Source organism: Danio rerio, chromosome 16, assembly GCF_052040795.2.
Source record: "Danio rerio strain M-AB ecotype USA chromosome 16, GRCz13ab, whole genome shotgun sequence".
NCBI classification, from domain to species: domain Eukaryota; kingdom Metazoa; phylum Chordata; class Actinopteri; order Cypriniformes; family Danionidae; genus Danio; species Danio rerio.
The window spans coordinates 52,342,657-52,361,256 of record NC_141036.1 but is presented as its reverse complement, the minus strand read 5'-3'; the positions used below and the strand labels follow the sequence as shown (position 1 = coordinate 52,361,256).

The window sequence follows — 18,600 nt, the reverse complement described above, 5'->3', positions numbered from 1 at the left end:
GTCAAAATATGTATTTTTTAAAAATGGTTAATGGTTTTTCTTCTCTATATATTACCGTAAATTAATTGCAGACTGACAAGAAATAAAATGTATTAATTTGCTCACAGTAACACTAATATACATTTTCTGAAAGACAAAGTTCTGTCTTTGACAGAAATGTGACAAAAATTTTTTTAAAAATACCCAAGTGTATGCACATAAACTGATGGTTTAAGTGGAATGCTTGAATTAGTTTTTTGGTATCCTATTATAATGTCTACATGGGCATAATAAATTAAATAAGGTTGTGGATGGTGGATTTCCAAAATGAAACAAACAAAAAAGAAACTTGTACAAATGATCCCCTTTGGTCGACAACCAAACGCAGACAGTCAGTTGAGAGTAATTAAATAGATTTATTGTAGACAAAAGTAGGAAATGAGCATCTCATCAGGGTGGCCACAGGCCAAAATAACAAACAAAAGAATCTGCAAAGTAAATAAAGTAAATTACCTGTAAATTTTTAAACAAAAATACAGGAAGCTTCTCTTCCTCCCTAAACATAAACAAAATCAAAAGTAATCAAAATAAATAGGCAGGCCACCCCTACAAGCTCAAACTCTCAAAACGTTGCAAGCATACGTGGACATTTGGGCAAAAGTTTGGTCATCAGCCAGAGGGGTAGGGAAGTCTAGGAACTCGCCACTCCCAGCATCCGTCATGCCAAAACAGCAGCCAATAACCACATTTACATGGGAACCTATGGGATAACAAAAAGCAACACAAGAAGGCGAGACAAAGGAAAAGACGCAATAGTGCGCAACAAATATTAATATATAAACTTAGTCATAACACCTATATTTGAAACTGATAAATATGTAGTGACTAATGTTGTAGAAATTAAATTATTAAGCATCTGAATGAGACTAAACATTAAAAGGAAAATGTGGAATCTCCTGTTCCACCACATCCACAACCACAAGGTGCTCTATTGGATTGAGTTCAGGTGACTGTGGAGGCCATATGATGACAGTGAACTCATTGTCATGTTCAAGAAACTAGTCTGAGATGATTCACACTTTATGACATGGCGTGTTATTCTGCTGGAAGTATGACATGGTCAGCAACAATACTCAGGCATTACTGCGACATTGACATGATGCCCAATTAGTACTAATGCGCCAAAATTGTGCCAAGAAAATATCCCCACACCATTACACCACCATCAGCAGCCTGAACTGTTCATACAAGGAAGGACGTTCATGTTGTTGATGCCATCTGAATGTCGCAGCATAAATCAAGACTTCAGGCAACGTTTCTCAATCTTCTATTGTGCAATGTTGGTGAGGCTGTGTGAATTGTAGCCATAGTTTTGTGTTCTCAGCTGACAGGAGAGGCACCTGGTGTGGTCTTCTGCTGCTTTAACCCATTCGCCTCAAGGTTGGAAGTGTTGTGCGTTCAGAGATGGTCTTCTGCAGTCCTCGGTTGTAGCGAGTGGTTATTTGAGTTACTGTTGCCTTTCTATCAGCTGGAACCAGTCTGGCCATTCTCCTCTGACCTCTGGCATCAACAAGGCATTTGTGACAGAACTGCCACTCACTGGATATTTTCTGTTTTTTCTGACCATTCTCTGTAAACCGTAGAGATGGTTGTGCGTGAAAATCCCAGTAGATTAGCAGTTTCTGAAATACTCGCCCGTCTGGCACCAACAAATCACTAAAATCCCCTTTCTTCCCCATTCTGATACTCAGTTTCAACTGCAGCAGATCATCTAGACCATGTCTAAATGCAATGAGTTGTTGCCATGTGATTGGCTAATTAGAAATTTAGAATTTTTGATTTAGAATTTTTTTCCCAGTAAGTGTAGACTGCATGAACTATTTATTCATTAAAAGCATTTTTTTATTGAACATTTTGATTTTGAACAAAGCCCGAGATCCAAACAACAAAATATGTCAAATAAAAATAAAAACAGTAATATTGTTATAATAAGTACAAAATCAGGATTGAAACATAAATGATACCGTCTCTCTCATATTTGACCAAAATTGTACAGTTTTTTTACTGGCTCCATTTATTTTGGCTGTGGTGTATTCTAGACCAATAAGATAGAACCTCCAGGATAGATCAGTTGGAGCAGATGGATCCAGCCAGTTTCAGGATTGTTTTTTTTTTCAGCAGTCAGAACGACAGAGTCCTTTTTTGGATGATGGATAAGGAGAGTGATGAATCGTCCAGCATAAGAAAAAGCAATGGGTCGCATTGGATCTGAGTTTCCATTAGTTCTGATAAAAAGTCTTGTTCTTTGGTCCAGAATAGTGCAATTTGCGGACATCCCCAGAACATATAAGTACCTTTTGTAGAGTTGTTGAATAAGTGACAAAAGGGGTCTGATTTTCTTTTCATTTTAAATAAAAGGTAGGGTGTGGCATAAGCTTTGAAAATTAATTTATAATGAATCATTTGGTGAGTTGGATTTTATGAAGTTACAAAACAGTTTTCCCAGACAGTCTCCCAATCAATAACTGTATTGAGTTCTCTCTCAGAAGCCCTCAATTGATATATTTGAATATTGTCGTACTATAAGTGATTTTATAATACCAATAGAGTCCAAACCTGAATCTATCCAGTCTATCATAGAATGAGGGGATATTTTGGATGACTAAGGTACTCCATATGCTTTCAACGCAGACCTCGATCTTAAATATAAGATAAAGGAGAATGCTGGAAGAGAGAATTCCTCTTTCAAAATTTAAATTCAAAATTTAAGTCCATCATCATTGTATAGGTCCTTTAACACAGATACATTTTCTGCCCAGCATTTGTATATAAATGGTTTTTTACCAGTACATATATCAATATAATACCAGATAGGAGTGGAATCACGATAACAATCAGGTGCTCCCATTATCTGTTCTGCTGCTTTCCAAGTTTTAACAGAGTGACCTATAATTGGACCAAATTTTTCATGCAATTTCTTGGATGTTTTAGTAAAGGGTAAATCCTGTAGACGCAGTGATGAATAGCATTAGCTTCTAGGGCCTGCCGAACGGGGGAGTCAACTTCTAGCCAAGTCCTAAGTGGTTTTATTTGGTATGCTAAATAATATGATGAAAAATCCGGCAAGGATAAGTCACTATGTGGTTTTAGTCTATGCATAAATTTGAGTCGAATTCTAGGCCGTTTATAATTGAAATTGTTGTATTGAGATTTTGTTGTTTATTTTATGCAAAAACAAGTAAATACAAACTATTTTTAGGCCAGTGAGTGTATGTTTGTGTATAGATAATGTTTTTAAAAATAGTCTTTTAGGAAATGTTGAGAAATTAATTTGAAGTAGAGTAACTTAAACACTATCTTTATACTTGTAGTATTAATGAACTAACTTGCAGGCTCCTATTTCTTAAATTGTTAGTATTATGCATTTTGTATAAACGAATTGCATCTGTATTCAACTTGCTTGAGGGACAAAAAAGTATTTGCATGATTTTACCAACAGGTGGCATTTATTTATTACAAAAGCTGCTTTTGAAAGAGTGAAAGCAGACACCAGATACAGTAAATTATTATACTAAATATAAATTATTTAACTCAATTTAATCACTAATTATTAAAGAAATTATTAAATAATATTAAGATTCACCTCAGGGGGTTAAACTCTAGACGTACACCTAGGCTACTTATTTTATTATTCTCAACATTTACTTTTTAGCCTGTTACCGGTAGCATCAGTGGTAGGCCTACTGTGGAACTAGCATTTCTGCAAGAACATTCCTGTTTATCCCAATAGTATGATCCTGCACAACTGGAGTAGCAGCACTTTCAGGCCTGCATTTCTACTATCAACACTGAAGTATAATAGCTCCGCCTTATAACGGGAAATGATGCCTTCCGGACCAATGTCGGGAAGTTGGTACCTTCTTTTTGGTTTAAAAGAACCGGTTCACAAATTCGATTCACTGATTCCATTGCGTCATTGCGTAAATTCGGTCATTTACAACCCTCAAAGTAGTTTCTATTTACTTTAAACATTGCAGCAATGTATTTAAATCTGTGTTTTAAAGAAAGCCTTTATTAGGTAGTCGGCTGTCTATGAAACGCTGTGATGCAGTTTGTGACGATGCAGTTTGTGAACTGATTCAGAAGATCCGTTTAAAGTAACCGACTCAACAGAACGATTCGTTTACAAACAACGCCATTTGTGTTTTATTCGTAACAAGAAGTTTGTTGTCGAACTCTGAGGTTAATCTCGAACAAAGTTTCGAAGTTTCCCCTGAATCCTGCGAGTATTAGTACCACGGTAGGTTTGAGTAGCTTTTTAAAAAGTTTTTTGAAGTGTATAAGTATAATATTGAACATCTATGAATTCGTTGTCACGTTGTTTGTTTTGTTTTCAATAACGTTACCGTTAAGTTACCGTGTCGATTAGCAAAGGTGTTACAGAATGTTTTTGTGAAAGAAAGGCAGACGGATAAGCTTTGTTTTAACTATAGTTTTTTAAATATCTGATTTCTGGTTTATTGTGTGTGCATTTGAGTAAAAAAAACAATGTTTTTCTGTATAACATTTATTGCAAAGGTAAAATAAAATGTTTTAAAGCACTTCCCATTAAAATAACAGTAAGGTTCCATATTAACAGACATGTTAATGTTAATAACATCATTGTTTGATAACACAATAGCAATGTTTTACCTGTGAATGGTTAAGAACTATATTTTGTGAAATAATCCTGATTTGCTATCACAACAATTGAAGACATTTCTTATTTTGACTCGTTTCATTAAGAAAATAAAGCTTTAAATGACAAGGTTCTAGTTTGAAATGTGGAATAAATGCTATCAAGCCTTTAATAACATTAATATTTTAATGAAATCCTAGTGAATACCCAATAAATCCAGAGAAACTGTATTTTGCATGTGATCTCTCTCTGAGTATATCATCAGTGTATATAAAATGAGCATCTTTAAATATAAGGGTTAAGTAAGCATGTTGTAAAATATGTCTGCTTCAGACAGTTTTTCAAAAGTGTAAATAAATAGATTAAACCTATGTTTCCAACTAGGGTTGTTCCGAAATCAATACTAGTGTCTAAAAATAGTTGATACCGCCAAATTTCTGGCATTGGTATCGATGAGTATTTGAAACAATAAACCGACCCGACACTATCTTTTTAAATATTTAGGTATAATCTCAGGTATTGGAATCGTCATCGGGAACGGAAAAGGTTATCAAAACATCCCTATGTCCCTTTATGTCATTGTTTAAGCAAACTTTTATTTATTTTTTAAACTGAGCAGAAAAACATGGTCAATAAAGGATTGAGGTAACGTTGGTTTTATATTCGCCTATTTAGACTTTCTCCTTAAAAATATAATTTCACAAATTATTTCTTTGCAAATTCCAAATAGCGGAATCAAAATTAGCAGCCAATGACTATTAAAGTACAACATTGTTCACCATCAATTCAAAAGTGCTAATGTTGTTTTTAAGTCATACTTGCATGTGATTTCAGCCCAAATATTTAAAGTAGCATGGTATAGGGAAGTTATCACTGAAAGAATGTGCGAATATAAAACCAACTTTACTTCACAATTGAAGACATTTGTAATTTTGAATAATTATCATTAACAATTAAAGCCTTAAATTACAATTTTCTTATTTTGAATTTTGAAGAAATGGTATCAAGCCTTTAATAGAATAAAACAAATATTAATTACCATTTGGATCAAATCCTAATGAATACCTAAGAAATCCAGAGAAACTGTTTATTTTCCATGTGATTTTTTATTTTATTTATTATATTATTAGTGTATATAAAATGAGCATCTTTGCATAAGTGTTAAGTAAGCATATGTCTGCTTTAGACTATTCTTCAAATGTGTAAATAAATAAATGAATTAAAACTGAAGTCTGTTGCCAACTATAGTTGTTAGGATATCAATACTAGTATCCATTTACTCGCTGATACTACCAAAATTCCTGCATTGATATTGGCAAGTATTTGAAAAAATATACTGACCTGACACCATCTTTTAAAACACTCGGTTATATCTCAGGTAGGTATGGGATGATAACTGTTTTCAAGGTATACCGCAGTTTGGAAAAGTCAAGCTTTTAAAACCACCAAAATTTTATGTCACACCGTGCCTATGGTAAATGTAAGATTTTTTTTTCTTTTTTTTTTTCTTGACAACAGTATCTTCAGCAGAAATTGTATCCAAAGATGCCGTTTTAAGTTGTAAAGTAATCTGTGTTTTTGAAACTAATGAAGACAGCAGAAGTCAAGGACTCATTTGAATGATCTGGCCTGACATGTTTACTGTTCCAAAATATTTTACATTTTTCTCAAAATAAAATGCGTCCGAAATCGCCTACTACTCAGTAGGTACTGCATGTAAATTTGAATTAAACACTCAACCTTTAGAAAAGTATGTTCTATATAGTATGAATGTGAGTAGTATGAATGGAGCTCGGACGTACTAGAGATACCATATTGTCATAATCACATGACATACCAGTTGCATGGCTTCACTCCTATTTTTGAATTCTCTTGCGGTGCATAATGGGATAGCGTAGCGTCCTTTGGATGCGCACTTCAGAATCTCGCCGGAAGTAGATAGTTATTCGGGTTCTTCTCCCGATACTGTTTTTCTATTTTATGAATTCGGACATACTACTCTGTTCGCATACTGTTTTTAGGGTACTATATAGTATGGAAGTATGCAATTTCAGATGCAGCTAATGTGTTCAAAGCGGAAAAAAAGTTTTTTACTCAGACATTGAAAAAGAGCAAATTTTAGAGCAGTAATCGCAATACTGTGAAACCATGATATTTTTATTCAAGGTTATTATATTGTTAGAAACTTATACCGGCCCATGTCTAATCTCAGGTATCGAAATCGGTCTTGGAAAGGGAAAAAGTTATCAGAACATCCCTAGAACTTGCTCCTTTATGTTATTGTGTAACCAAACTTTTTCTTTGCACCAAACGGAAAACGCGGTCAATTTTGTAGAACAAGCTTTGTTTTAGCTTTGATTTATTGAGTTTGTGTATTTTATCATATAGCTATCCATACAATATTGCATATAGTAATGTTCCTGCACATACATTTGTCAATTTGTATATGTTTATTACCTACAGTATCTACTTTTTATTTAAAAATTCCTTTATTTCCTTTATATCTGTTTAATCTCCTTTATTATCTGTGTCTTTGTCTTGTTACTGTTATTCTTTTGCACTGTCAAAACGTCTATCAGAAAAACATCTTTCTCTTGTAAACATACCAGGCAAAAAACCTCTTTTTGATTCTGATTATGTACTATAATACTCATTTCTTTGTGTTTTATACAGCAGGTTTGGACTTCATCAGTTGTGTGAAGATTGAAGTGCATCGTTTCCACCCGCAGCATGTCTCTGACACTGGCTCAGGGTGAAGGCATTACTGTCATCACCGTCACCTCAAACCCGAAGAGCAAATGGCCCATTCTGTGTCAGATCCTGGGCACTTTATGCTACACTCCAGTATATTCTGTGTCTCAGGCTGTGAAGGAGAAGCTGAAGAGCGTTTACACTGCTCTTGGGGTGAATTAAACCACTGTCTTTTCATTGCGTTTCCATTACAATTATTTTACATTTTAAGATGCATTATCGGTTTTGAGGCATTCAAGCAAAAATCTGTTTATTTTTATTCCATAGACTATGCAGATAATATATGGAGTCCTCTGCATTGTGTTGGGGGTTCTGATTGACAGACTTTGGTATTGGAACAACCTTACTGGTTGTGATGCTGTTTTTTGGTTCGGTGGTACGGTAAGAATTAATGTCTTATTCTTCTCCTTTTAAATATTTGATGTAGAGGTGTAAACCTACACTTAGGGTTGTGCCTATCAACGATAGTATCGTGTATCGACGATAGGCAAAGATATCGCCAAGAGCTGAAACCTATGACGATTTTAAAGACGATGCTTGCACACAGTTATTTTTTGTTCACCATTTTTTCTTTCATTGGCATTCTACTTACCAGCAAAACCGAAATGTGCTCACACTGCAGATTTGAAAGACGATGGCGCTTCCTCATACTGTTACCTCAGCCTCACTTCATCGCCGCTCGCCATGTTAAAGTGTGGAATAATGGTCAAGCGCCATATTTACTCGCGGGGAGGAGTTTCCTTATCTGAGCTCATGGATTTAGAGGCACACAAAGTCAATTCGGGGAGATATAAAACACACATAAATTATTTAAATGCAAAACTGAGAAACCGCAATTCACAAGCGCGTATTGAACCGTGAAAGTCATACCGAATGGTTCAATATTATATTGAAAACCGTGGCATCCCTAATAAATATATATATATATATATACATACATACATACAGTACACACACACACACAGTTGAAGTTAGTAATTCATCTCTAATAACTGATTTATTTTATCTTTGCCAAGATGACAGTGAATAATATTTTATTACATATTTTTCAAGATAATTCTATACAGATTAAAGTGACATTTAAAGGCTTAACTAGGTTAACTAGGCAGGTTAGGGTATTTAGGCAAATTAGTATATAGAACAAACCATTGTTATACAATATCGAAAAACAATATAGGTTAAAGGGGCTAATAATTTTGACCTTAATGTTTTTAAAAAAATTAAACGCTTTTATTCTAACTGAGATTAAAAAGAAACTGAAATTCTCCAAAAGAAAAAATATTATTAGACAATGTGAAAATTTTCTTGCTCTGTTAAACATCATTTGGGAAATATTTAAAAAAAGAAAAAAAAATCTAAAGGGGGGCTAATAATTCTGACTTTTTTAAAATTTGGTTGCTTTTCAGGCCATTGTATTTGGAATCGTGACTATTCTTACAGCTTGGTTTCCCAGTTCTTGTCTGGTAAGTTTCTGTCAAAACCATAAAGTATCAAAAAAATCTGTTCTGGAATTATTTGAAGCATCACCAATTTATGTTGCTTGTGTTTTACAGCTGGCCTTCACACTGCTTCTGAATGTAGTCAGTGGTGCGCTGGCCATCACAACTGTAGTCATGTGTTCAATAGACCTGGTCAGTGGAAATTATCTATACTGCAATGATTATTATGATTCTTCAACACCTTCCCCTGAACAGAGGAGTGATAGAGAGACCTGCATGAAATACATGGAGACCAATCAGGTTCTGATTAAATTTGTTTTATTTATAATAAAAGGTTCAATTAAAGCCTTTGGGATTCTACTTTATAATTCATACTGCTAATTTAAAATAGTTATTTAATGTAATGTTTATAATGATTTTTTAATAATATATTTTTATTATGGATTTTTAAAATGCAGTAAAATAATAACAGTTATGAAACTTAAGATATTTATGGAAACATTTTATATGCAATTATTAAATAGAAAAGTTCTACTTTTTGTTCATTAAAGAATCTTGGGGGATAAAGTATAAAATAATGCAGAAAAAAAATGACACAAAAATGACATTTTTTGACAACTATTATGATTAATTAACTACTTGATCTTAGTAGCCTAAGTGTCTATGTGGCATATTAAAATTCTAAAAAATTATGTTACACTGAAAACTGAAGTAATAATGCTACCACATTAGCCTTGCATCACATGATTAAATGATATTTAAATATAAAAAAATCTAACCAGTTATAGTAAATTTATTTACATATACAGATTTATTTTTACAATTGGAGCATTTACTGTATTTTTGACCATTGAATAGCTTTAGATAAGTTATATATAGATTTATATTTATTCCAAACTATTGACCACCAGTGTGTTTATAATTCATTCAGAGCAACATTACTCTTGATCAAAAATATTGTGGTTTGTTCAATGAATTATATAATTGGAGAGTGGATTACAGCTAGTGTTCATACTTAATTATTTTAGGCCTCATTGACTATTTCATTATTCAAGTGTCTTTTTTTTTATCTGAACCCACTTCTAGATGATCACTGGAGGTCTGGATATCATGATAATGGTGTTGTCGGTGCTTCAGCTCTGTGTGACCATTAGTTTCTGTGTTCTGACTGGGAAAGTTTTGTGCACGAAAACAGAGGATGCAGAGGTACTCAATCATCAGCACTAGTAAAAAAACACTCTGTCAAATCCACTGTGATCATCACGGTTTCTGTGTGTTCATGTATGTTTGTGGTTTTGCAGATGGTGAAGGATCCAGAACTTAACAAGCCGCTGCTGGAGGATGCCATTGCTGCAAATTAGACAGAGAACACACAAAACAACACGTATATGCAGTATATACAGCCGCACTCAGTATAACAGTGAGATGTTTTACAGCTTTATACAGTACATGTTTTATACCAGGCGTTTAGGTAACTTCTTAAAATAAGAGCCTGCAATTCAAAGTAAATGCCTTGAGCACTTTAGCATCACCTTTTTTATATATTTTTTGCACTTATGGTATTTTGACTTCAAAGCTGACCAAGATGGAGTGAATTTTCTCCTTAATCTGACATTTTGGAAATCTGCTGATATCCACTATTCAGTTTATAAATACTAAGCCTTACCAAACATTTTTAACAAATTTACAACATGACTGAATTTAGATCAAATACCAGATGAATCATTTTGCTGCGTATTTGCACAATTTCACCACCAGGCGGTGCTGAGAAATTGTCAGTTAAATCATTTGCCTTTCAGAGATGAAAAAAACCCTATTTGACAACATAAAAGATATTTGTATTACTTTCTATAACGGTTTCGTGTTTTACGGTTTTGTTACTAGGTGTTAATGTAAGCATTTATTAATGGCTGGGCTTGCATTATACTTTTTGCTGCCACATTTAACGAAATATGCTAAAAAAAAGAGAGTTCTTGTAAGTGATCTCATAAGCACCTTATTCTATAAAGGGCCACAAAATAAAATACACTTTTTGAAGTAATGATCGTTGTATGACTGTTCTTAATACAAGTATTATTCATTAATAACACAAACACATTAGTATTGGTGGTTTATGAGGATTTTTCCTTGGAGGTAGGTATACTGTGAAAAAAACACATATTATATGGCCCTACCCCACTTCTATCCATAAACCCAACACTCACAGGGAACCTGTTGCAAAATTGGGTGTCCGCGGGGTCTTAAAGTCTTAAAGCAAAAATTCACTGTGATATTGTGTTGTGTGTCTTAAAACATTTTAAACGGGTCTTGATTTTCTTCTGTCTAAGTAAAGCTAGCCAATCAGTCCAACATCCATCCAATCACCAACAATATAAACAAGTTTTTTTTGCAAAGAGATACAATCCGCTTGTTGAGTGGTGACGTGTTTGTGACGTATGTATACTGTTTCCGGGTCCAAGCCGCCATTCATTTGAGAGGAGAAATCATTTGTTTATGATCGCGTTTTATTCCTATCACACATTAAAGTTAATTTTACATAAAGTCATAGTGTACACAACAATTTTTGGGCTTGCTGCATAACAAATACCAAAATTTTAACAATTTATTAAACAATGAATCACTTTCTGCCCATCGGATATTAGGCATGGACATATTGCGATCGTGACTTTCGAAGGTATTAAATCGCTTTGTAAACGTTTATTATTACTATTTCATGAATCTCCCCATTCAGTTGAATAGAGCGATTGGACCCGGAAGCCGCTCCGCGTGACGTCACACTTAACAAGCGGATTCACAACAGCCGTTTTCACAGCAAAATATCCTAATTTAAATCTTTTATCAAAGAAAGAAGCCTAAAAACAATTACACACTTCCCCATAATAACAATGTTTCTCTTTACATGATCTTCCAGTTAAACAAAAACCATAGGGAAGGAGGAAGTGGACATAATATTTATAAATAGGCTTGGAATAGGCAAGGTTTTATAACTGAAAAGCATTAGGTTAAAAAAAAAAGTTATACTCGATCCATTAAGACAAAAAGCCAACAAATATATACTTTTGTATATACTTTCAACAATGTTAAACTTGTCATTTAAAAAAAAATTAAACATTGTTGAAAAGTGTATATACAACTAGAGTTTTCTTATTTTGACAAATAAAAATATTTGGCTAAGAAATAACTTATGTTAAAAAACAATAAAAAAAAAAGCAACAACAACCAGGCCATTAGAAAAAAATCTTTGGTGTTTAGCCTATAAGTCTAAAATTTCATTCAAAATGGGCTTAAAAAGTCTCAAATTTGACTTTGAAAAACCTGGAGAGACCCTGAAGACCATATTAAGTAGGGATATACCGATACCGAAACCCGATCCGATACTTCTATAATACATTAGGAAAATAAGGTCTTAAGAAACAGATCCAGATGTTCCTTAATTTTTAAAATTTAATTCACTTTATTTTAACATTGAAGAATTCTGTCAACAAAACAGAGCACTTCTGGGAGGAAGCTTGAGCAATCAATAATAAAATAATCTAAAAAATACTATAAAAACAAATTGCACCCGAACTTAAAACACCTGGCAAGAAATCCCAAATTTACATATCTCACAGTTTGCTATGGCAATGTTGTTGTATAATACATCCAGACCGCAGACATAGCCTATTCCCTTTTTCCACCTCAAGCTGCTTCTGTGTTCTACTTTGCCACACACCAATAGCGTCTCTTCAACAAAGCGATGTTATGCCGCTCATGTTGCTGTTGCTGTGTGAAGACAAGAAAGACGTCTAACTTCGTGCCACCGCATAACTATAGATGTGTTAAAAAATTAGAATATATATATTTATATATATATATATGTATGCATGTATGTATATATATATATATATATTCTAAATTTTTTACACATCTATAGTTATGCGGTGGCACGAAGTTAGACCTCTTTCTTGTCTTCACACAGCAACAGCAACATGAGCGGCATGTTTGTTGAAGAGACGCTATTGGTGTGTGGCAAAGTAGAACACAGAACCCCCCCGAGTCCTGATCGGGAGGTAACGTCCGATTTAAACATTATGATCCCATTGACATTCATTTTTGTCATACACTGTAAAATATTTGACTTTAAATTGACAGTAAATTACTGACTAATAATTGCATTACTTTCACAGTAAGGATCCTTTCACATCGATTAATTTGTTCCAAAACAGGTATAAAAATTGTTGCTTTGTTCTAGGTGTGATTCGCTTTCACACTGCAAAGTTTCTAAACAAACCAAAAGAGCTAAAACAAGTCACATGCGAGTAAACTCTCCTCATATTGGTCAGAGTTTCAGAGTTTATTTAGCAGAGCCCTGCTCGGCTATCATGCATCCTTATTGCTCATTGTCATAAACTAAAATAAGACATTATAAGCAAAAAGCTGCGCTTTCATTTCTAATGGTGACACCCCCAGACTTCACTAAATTGAAATCAGAGGTAAGACTTCTTCTTAGTAGTTAACCTATGCATTATAGGCTTCACATTATAGAGAGAAATAACAGATAAACCAAGACTACAGTTTGGTAAATTTTCCTAATGGATTAACAGCTCTCGTTAATAGCTCAGCATGCTTTCACTTAGGTATTCGACATGACACGTACATTTACCGGTAGGAATGACATCTCGCCCTACTCATAATTTTTTCTTTATATATACCTACGACATATCCATAATACACTGTCATGTATGCGATTGCTGGATTCACAAATGCCAAAGAAACTGCGCTAACTGGGGAAACGCTACAATTTTTGAAACAAAAGTCTAGGTGTGAAAGCACCCCACTGTATGTACATTTACAGTAAATTACTGTGACGTAATTCATAAATGCAATAATTCTGTAAATAAAAATATTTTTAAAAGTGCATGTATATGTAAAAGAACATAAAAGTTAATGTGTATTAATTTCTTTGTTGAATAAAATATTAATAGTGTTTGAATTCCTATAACTGATGTACAAATGACATTTTTACAGTAATTTGCTGTAATCATAATGCCTGCCTTTATTTCACAATAAAACTCTGAATACGTAAAATTTTACAGTTAAATCCTGTAAAGTGACACTAATGTAATTTACTGTGAAAAATTACAGTTTAACCGAGCTGAAGACATGTTTTGGGGCACAACGCCCTTTTAGTCCATATTTTCTCTGTATGATAAAATGAGACAAAATAAGTGTTTCTAAGTAATGGCAGCATTTTCATTGTGGGTGAGCTGTTGTCTTTGGGCCTACTGATGAAATGATCCTGATATTTCAGTGTAGAATTAATTAAATGTACACATTTGATTACTCAGTATAATAATTACACATTTTTTTGCTTTTTTTCCTCCCCCAAGTCTGTTTATTTTCTAGCACAGTACCCCTTGAGTTTAGTAATTTCAATATCTTCACGGGTTCCCCTCAAAGAAAACCAATGTTTTTCTCAAGTCTGCACGTCTCCTTTCTGTATTTAGTTCATCAGACCAACAAGAGGCTCGGCATTTTGAAGATTTTCCCACATCTGCATCCAATCCTCCTAGGTGAGATTGTGCACTGCTGGAGCCACTCGCCTAATAAACATTTATTGGATCTTTTTCAGGCCGAAATTGCTCCAAAATGAAATTATTTCAATGGAAACCACATTAAGGTAGAACTAAGGTAACATTGAGACCATAAATGGCTTCACAATGTATTTTTTGCATCTCAGGCGAAAGCGTCGTGATGCACGTGATGTTTTTCTGCGTTCCTGAGGTCACCTGATGGGGCCGGAGTCAATGCGAGGCACTGTGGCCAAATCATATTCATGGACAAGTCATTTTGGTCTGATTAAAAGAATCTCCTCAGCTATTCACAAGGAGAAAAGGTTCATGCTCCTCCCGAGGTCGAGAAGAATGAGGTCAGATACATCCTTTGTGATTGGTTGAGCACATTTCTAGCGGAAATAACAATGCTTATTGGTACATTTTCATTTAAAACAGTTAAAAGTCATGTTACCTCACTTATTTGACTCTTATAAACATTTACATGACAATTTATACTGTTTTCTGTTGTTTTCTATTGCTAAAGGTCACATTGAGGCCTTGTGTTCTTGCCACTGGAGCCAAACAGCAATGAAGCCTGAAAGCATGACAGGATCGTCATACTAGACTTCACAGGAGTAAATGCAAAAGGTACTTTTTCAATTGATTCATATTTATACATTTCACAGACACTTTATGCATCCAGAGGGACTTCTATCCAAAAAAACTACCTAAAAGCCAGCATTATGTATTTTTGACACCAAAGTCTTTTTTTTATCACCATGAGAAACTTTACACAAATGTGTTTCATATGAAGACATATATAAAACTGTAGCTCTAAAACAGGAGTTGAGAACCTTTTTACAGCAAAGAGCCATTTCTGATTTTAATATATACATATAAACAAACATTTTACTAATATAAAAAATAAAACTGTTACTTCAAATAATTCAAAATACAGTTACCATTGAACAATTACATTTTTGCCCTGCTGGCGCAGTGGGTAGCACGATCAGCCAGCACAGCAAGAAGGTCGCTGGTTCATACCTCGGCTGGGTCAGTTGGCATTTCTGTGTTTCCTCCAGGTGCTCCGGTTTCCCCCACAAGTCTAAAGTTATGCGCTATAGGTAAATTGAGTATGCTAAAATTGACCATAGTGTGTGTGAATGAGTATGGATGTTTCCCAGTAATGGGTTGCAGCTGGAAGGGCATCAGCTGCGTACAACATATGCTGGATAAGTTGGCGGTTCATTCCGCTGTGGCGACCCCAGATTAATAAAGGGACTAAGGCGAAAAGAAAATGAACACATTTTGGCCCCAAACTAACTCAAAATAAATGCTGATGTTTTGTCACTGTTCTGCTGTCCTTTCTATCTCACTTGCTATCTTGGCAGCACTGTCGGTCAGGCAGTTCTGGCGGATAGGGGCACGTCTTTAATTTGTGAATTATTGTGTCCTTGTTTGGAAAATCCAAACCAGTGCTTAATTTGCAAGTCAATAATTTCTGCCCACTCATTTTGAAACTTTTGATGCTCCTCAGAGTTTTTTGCTTTTTGCCATCACCATTCATGAATGTTGTTTGAATTTATGTGTGCTCGCGGTTGTCATAGAAACATAAAATCATAAATCCAAAAATGTATTTATTTAGATGAATAAAGAGGGAATTGTAATTGTATTTTCAATAGGTAACTGATTTCTAGTGATAGTGATCATTTGGTTAAAACTGTAAAATATTATTGAAGGGGAGACAGCTGTAGAGCCACATATTTTTGGTCAAAGAGCCCATGCGGCTCGCGAGTCATAGCTTCCCAGCTACTTCTCTAAAACAATAGAGGAACAGTAAAAAAGTTGACAGTAATATACAGTATGGGCAGCTGGGTTGTCAGCCTACTGTAATTTTCAGTCTCCTTACTATAATTTCAGAACATATTGGAAAATATTTGCTCATGTAGAATACAGGAAAGTATTTGCTAATAAGATTTGTATTTGTAAATATTAGCAGATTGATTAAATTACGGGCGAGGCAGTGGCGCAATAGGTAGTGCTGTCGCCTCACAGCAAGAAGGTCGCTGGTTCGAACCTCGGCTCAGTTGGCATTTCTGTGTGGAGTTTGCATGTTCTCCCTGCGTTCGCGTGGGTTTCCTCCGGGTGCTCCGGTTTCCCCCCACAGTCCAAAGACGTGGTACAGGTGAATTGGGTAGGCTGTGTATGATAAATTGTCCGTAGTGTATGAGTGTGTGTGTGTGAATGTATGGATGTTTCCCAGAGATGAGTTGCGGCTGGAAGGGCATCCGCTGCGTAAAAACTTGCTGTATAAGTTGGCGGTTCATTCCACTGTGCCGAAATGAATGAATGAATGATTTAATCACATAGTACATTTTCCCACTAAATGACTTGATTTGGTGAATTGGAGTAATATATAAAGTACTGTATTTAGCGTAGTATTAAATTTTAAATACAAGTTTTATTTTATTTTATAAAATATTTTATTTCATTGCAAAGCACTTTGGATTAACTACGGTTGTATTGACCTTATTCTAAAATGCAGAAGTGCGCCTGTTTTCGCAATTGTTTTGGAACTTCTGATACAGTCGCCTATGGGAGAAATGACTAGGAATAATAAACAGCAGAAAACGGTCAAACTTGCTGTACAAACAAAAATTTGCATGACTATACAGACCCAAGTAGAATAACATAATAAGAAAATATCAGTTTGCAACATCAAACAGCGAAACGAGCAGTTTTTAATGTCTAAAAATTAGTGGAAGTGAATGAGACCAAAAGTCTCGAGCCGAAACATTCAAATAGCTGCGCCCGCTCGTCGGCGAAGAATACGGTGAATAAAACTGTGCTCTATAAATAAAGTTTGCCTTGCCTTGCCCATATACTAAGTAAATAGTAAGTACTGAGTGTACTATCTAAATACTATAAGATTTGCGCACTCTTTTGTGAGGTGGATACCACTTAATTCAGGTATTGTCCTGCATAAACAAAATAATTAGAAAATTAAATTTTATATATTATAATAATATAAAATAGTATTTCAACAAAATGACATAAAATAGAATTTTATGACTACAGAAATAACTGATTCTATATGAAAACATGCTAAAACAATGTATTTATTTGTGTACATTTATTTTTCAATCATTCACTCAAAGTATTTTTGCTGCTTGTTCAAACCACTTATTTAAAATGAGCTGAATCAACATAATTCTTGAGTTGTTGCTTAATTGTTTCATGTTCCATTTAAATTTGTAAAAACTAATAAGTTAACTTAATTGATTTATGTGTGGGCATAAAGGAATTGTGTGAAAGCCAGCATTCATTCATTCATTCATTCATTCATTTGTTTGTTGACCTGTTGACATAAACACTGACCAGTAAAAATGTCACCTATTTTCATGACAGAACTTTGCCCAAATTGTTATTGCATAAACTAACTAACTAACCTTTTTTTATTAACTTTATTTAATATCATAATGTTGTATGCAATCATCATGTTCTTTAAAGGGCTCTGAAACTAATATTTTAGTGAAATAAACTGTCTCATTAAAAGAGAAATCATGGGTTGTTGGTCTGTCTTCGGTAGCACTTTATTTCCATTTTAACCATCAGTTGCTTCATGAAGGAAATGTACTGAATGTATTGATTTTGCAAGTGTCTTCATAGCATTTGTCAGTGATTCAAGCTGTATAATTGTGGTTTTGCTGGGCTTTGACGTCAGCTAAAAACTGTTGTTAGCTAAAGGCACAGCTGCTACAGTATTTACTCTCTCCAGATGAGCTGGACGGCCTGCTTTCTGTGAAACGTAAACTTTTTGCCGCACTAAAACACTGCAGTTTTCTGACTCCATAATGCTTTCAAGCTGTTGTGCAGCAGGTAGATGTTAGCAATAGCATATGCTAACATCAAAGTTCGTTTGGAGGATTATCTTAATTACTGTCTTCATTTAGGTTCTACTTTAGTTTTTAAAGTGATTTAACAGTGTGAATTTGTAACATTTGTTCAATTAAGTGGCATATTGCTTCGTATTCATTATTCCATAATATTATAACGTGGTTTATATAAACATCCATAATCACTCAAAAATATTATGTTTGCTGTTTGTTTCAAATTACTTATTTAAAATGAGCTGAATCATCACAATTCTTGAGTTTTTGGGGGACAACTTAATTGTTTTGGGTTCAATCCTCTTAAATTTGTAAACGCTAATAAGTTA

At 34.3% G+C, this 18,600-nt stretch overlaps 2 protein-coding genes across 3 annotated transcripts in view; one reads left to right on the top strand and one right to left on the bottom strand.

Moving 5' to 3' along the window:
- The window catches only part of LOC147840416 (uncharacterized), a 976,031-nt gene that overhangs the window by 324,639 nt on the left and 632,792 nt on the right, over window positions 1–18,600 (bottom strand). The gene's annotated exons all lie outside the window — the stretch shown is intronic.
- Window positions 4,161–10,888, top strand: tmem176l.1 (transmembrane protein 176l.1). 2 transcript variants are annotated; one of them, XM_087288253.1, is made up of 7 exons: window positions 4,161–4,279; window positions 7,334–7,561; window positions 7,676–7,789; window positions 8,815–8,871; window positions 8,962–9,147; window positions 9,934–10,053; window positions 10,149–10,888. In XM_087288253.1, the coding sequence occupies exons 2-7, from the start codon at window positions 7,388–7,390 to the stop codon at window positions 10,206–10,208; spliced, it is 711 nt and encodes a 236-aa protein (XP_087144379.1). In that variant the 5' UTR covers window positions 4,161–4,279; window positions 7,334–7,387; the 3' UTR covers window positions 10,209–10,888. The 2 variants fall into 2 exon arrangements, with proteins under 2 accessions (XP_087144379.1, XP_087144378.1); XM_087288252.1 differs by having other exon boundaries at window positions 7,331–7,561.

Excerpts from the sequence above, each read along its gene's own strand:
- tmem176l.1 (XM_087288253.1), top strand. The coding sequence starts at position 7,388 with ATGTCTCTGACACTGGCTCAGGGTGAAGGCATTACTGTCATCACCGTC. Across the intron at positions 7,562-7,675 it reads GCGTTTACACTGCTCTTGGG|ACTATGCAGATAATATATGG; the intron begins GTGAATTAAACC and ends TTTATTCCATAG. Across the intron at positions 10,054-10,148 it reads CGAAAACAGAGGATGCAGAG|ATGGTGAAGGATCCAGAACT; the intron begins GTACTCAATCAT and ends GTGGTTTTGCAG.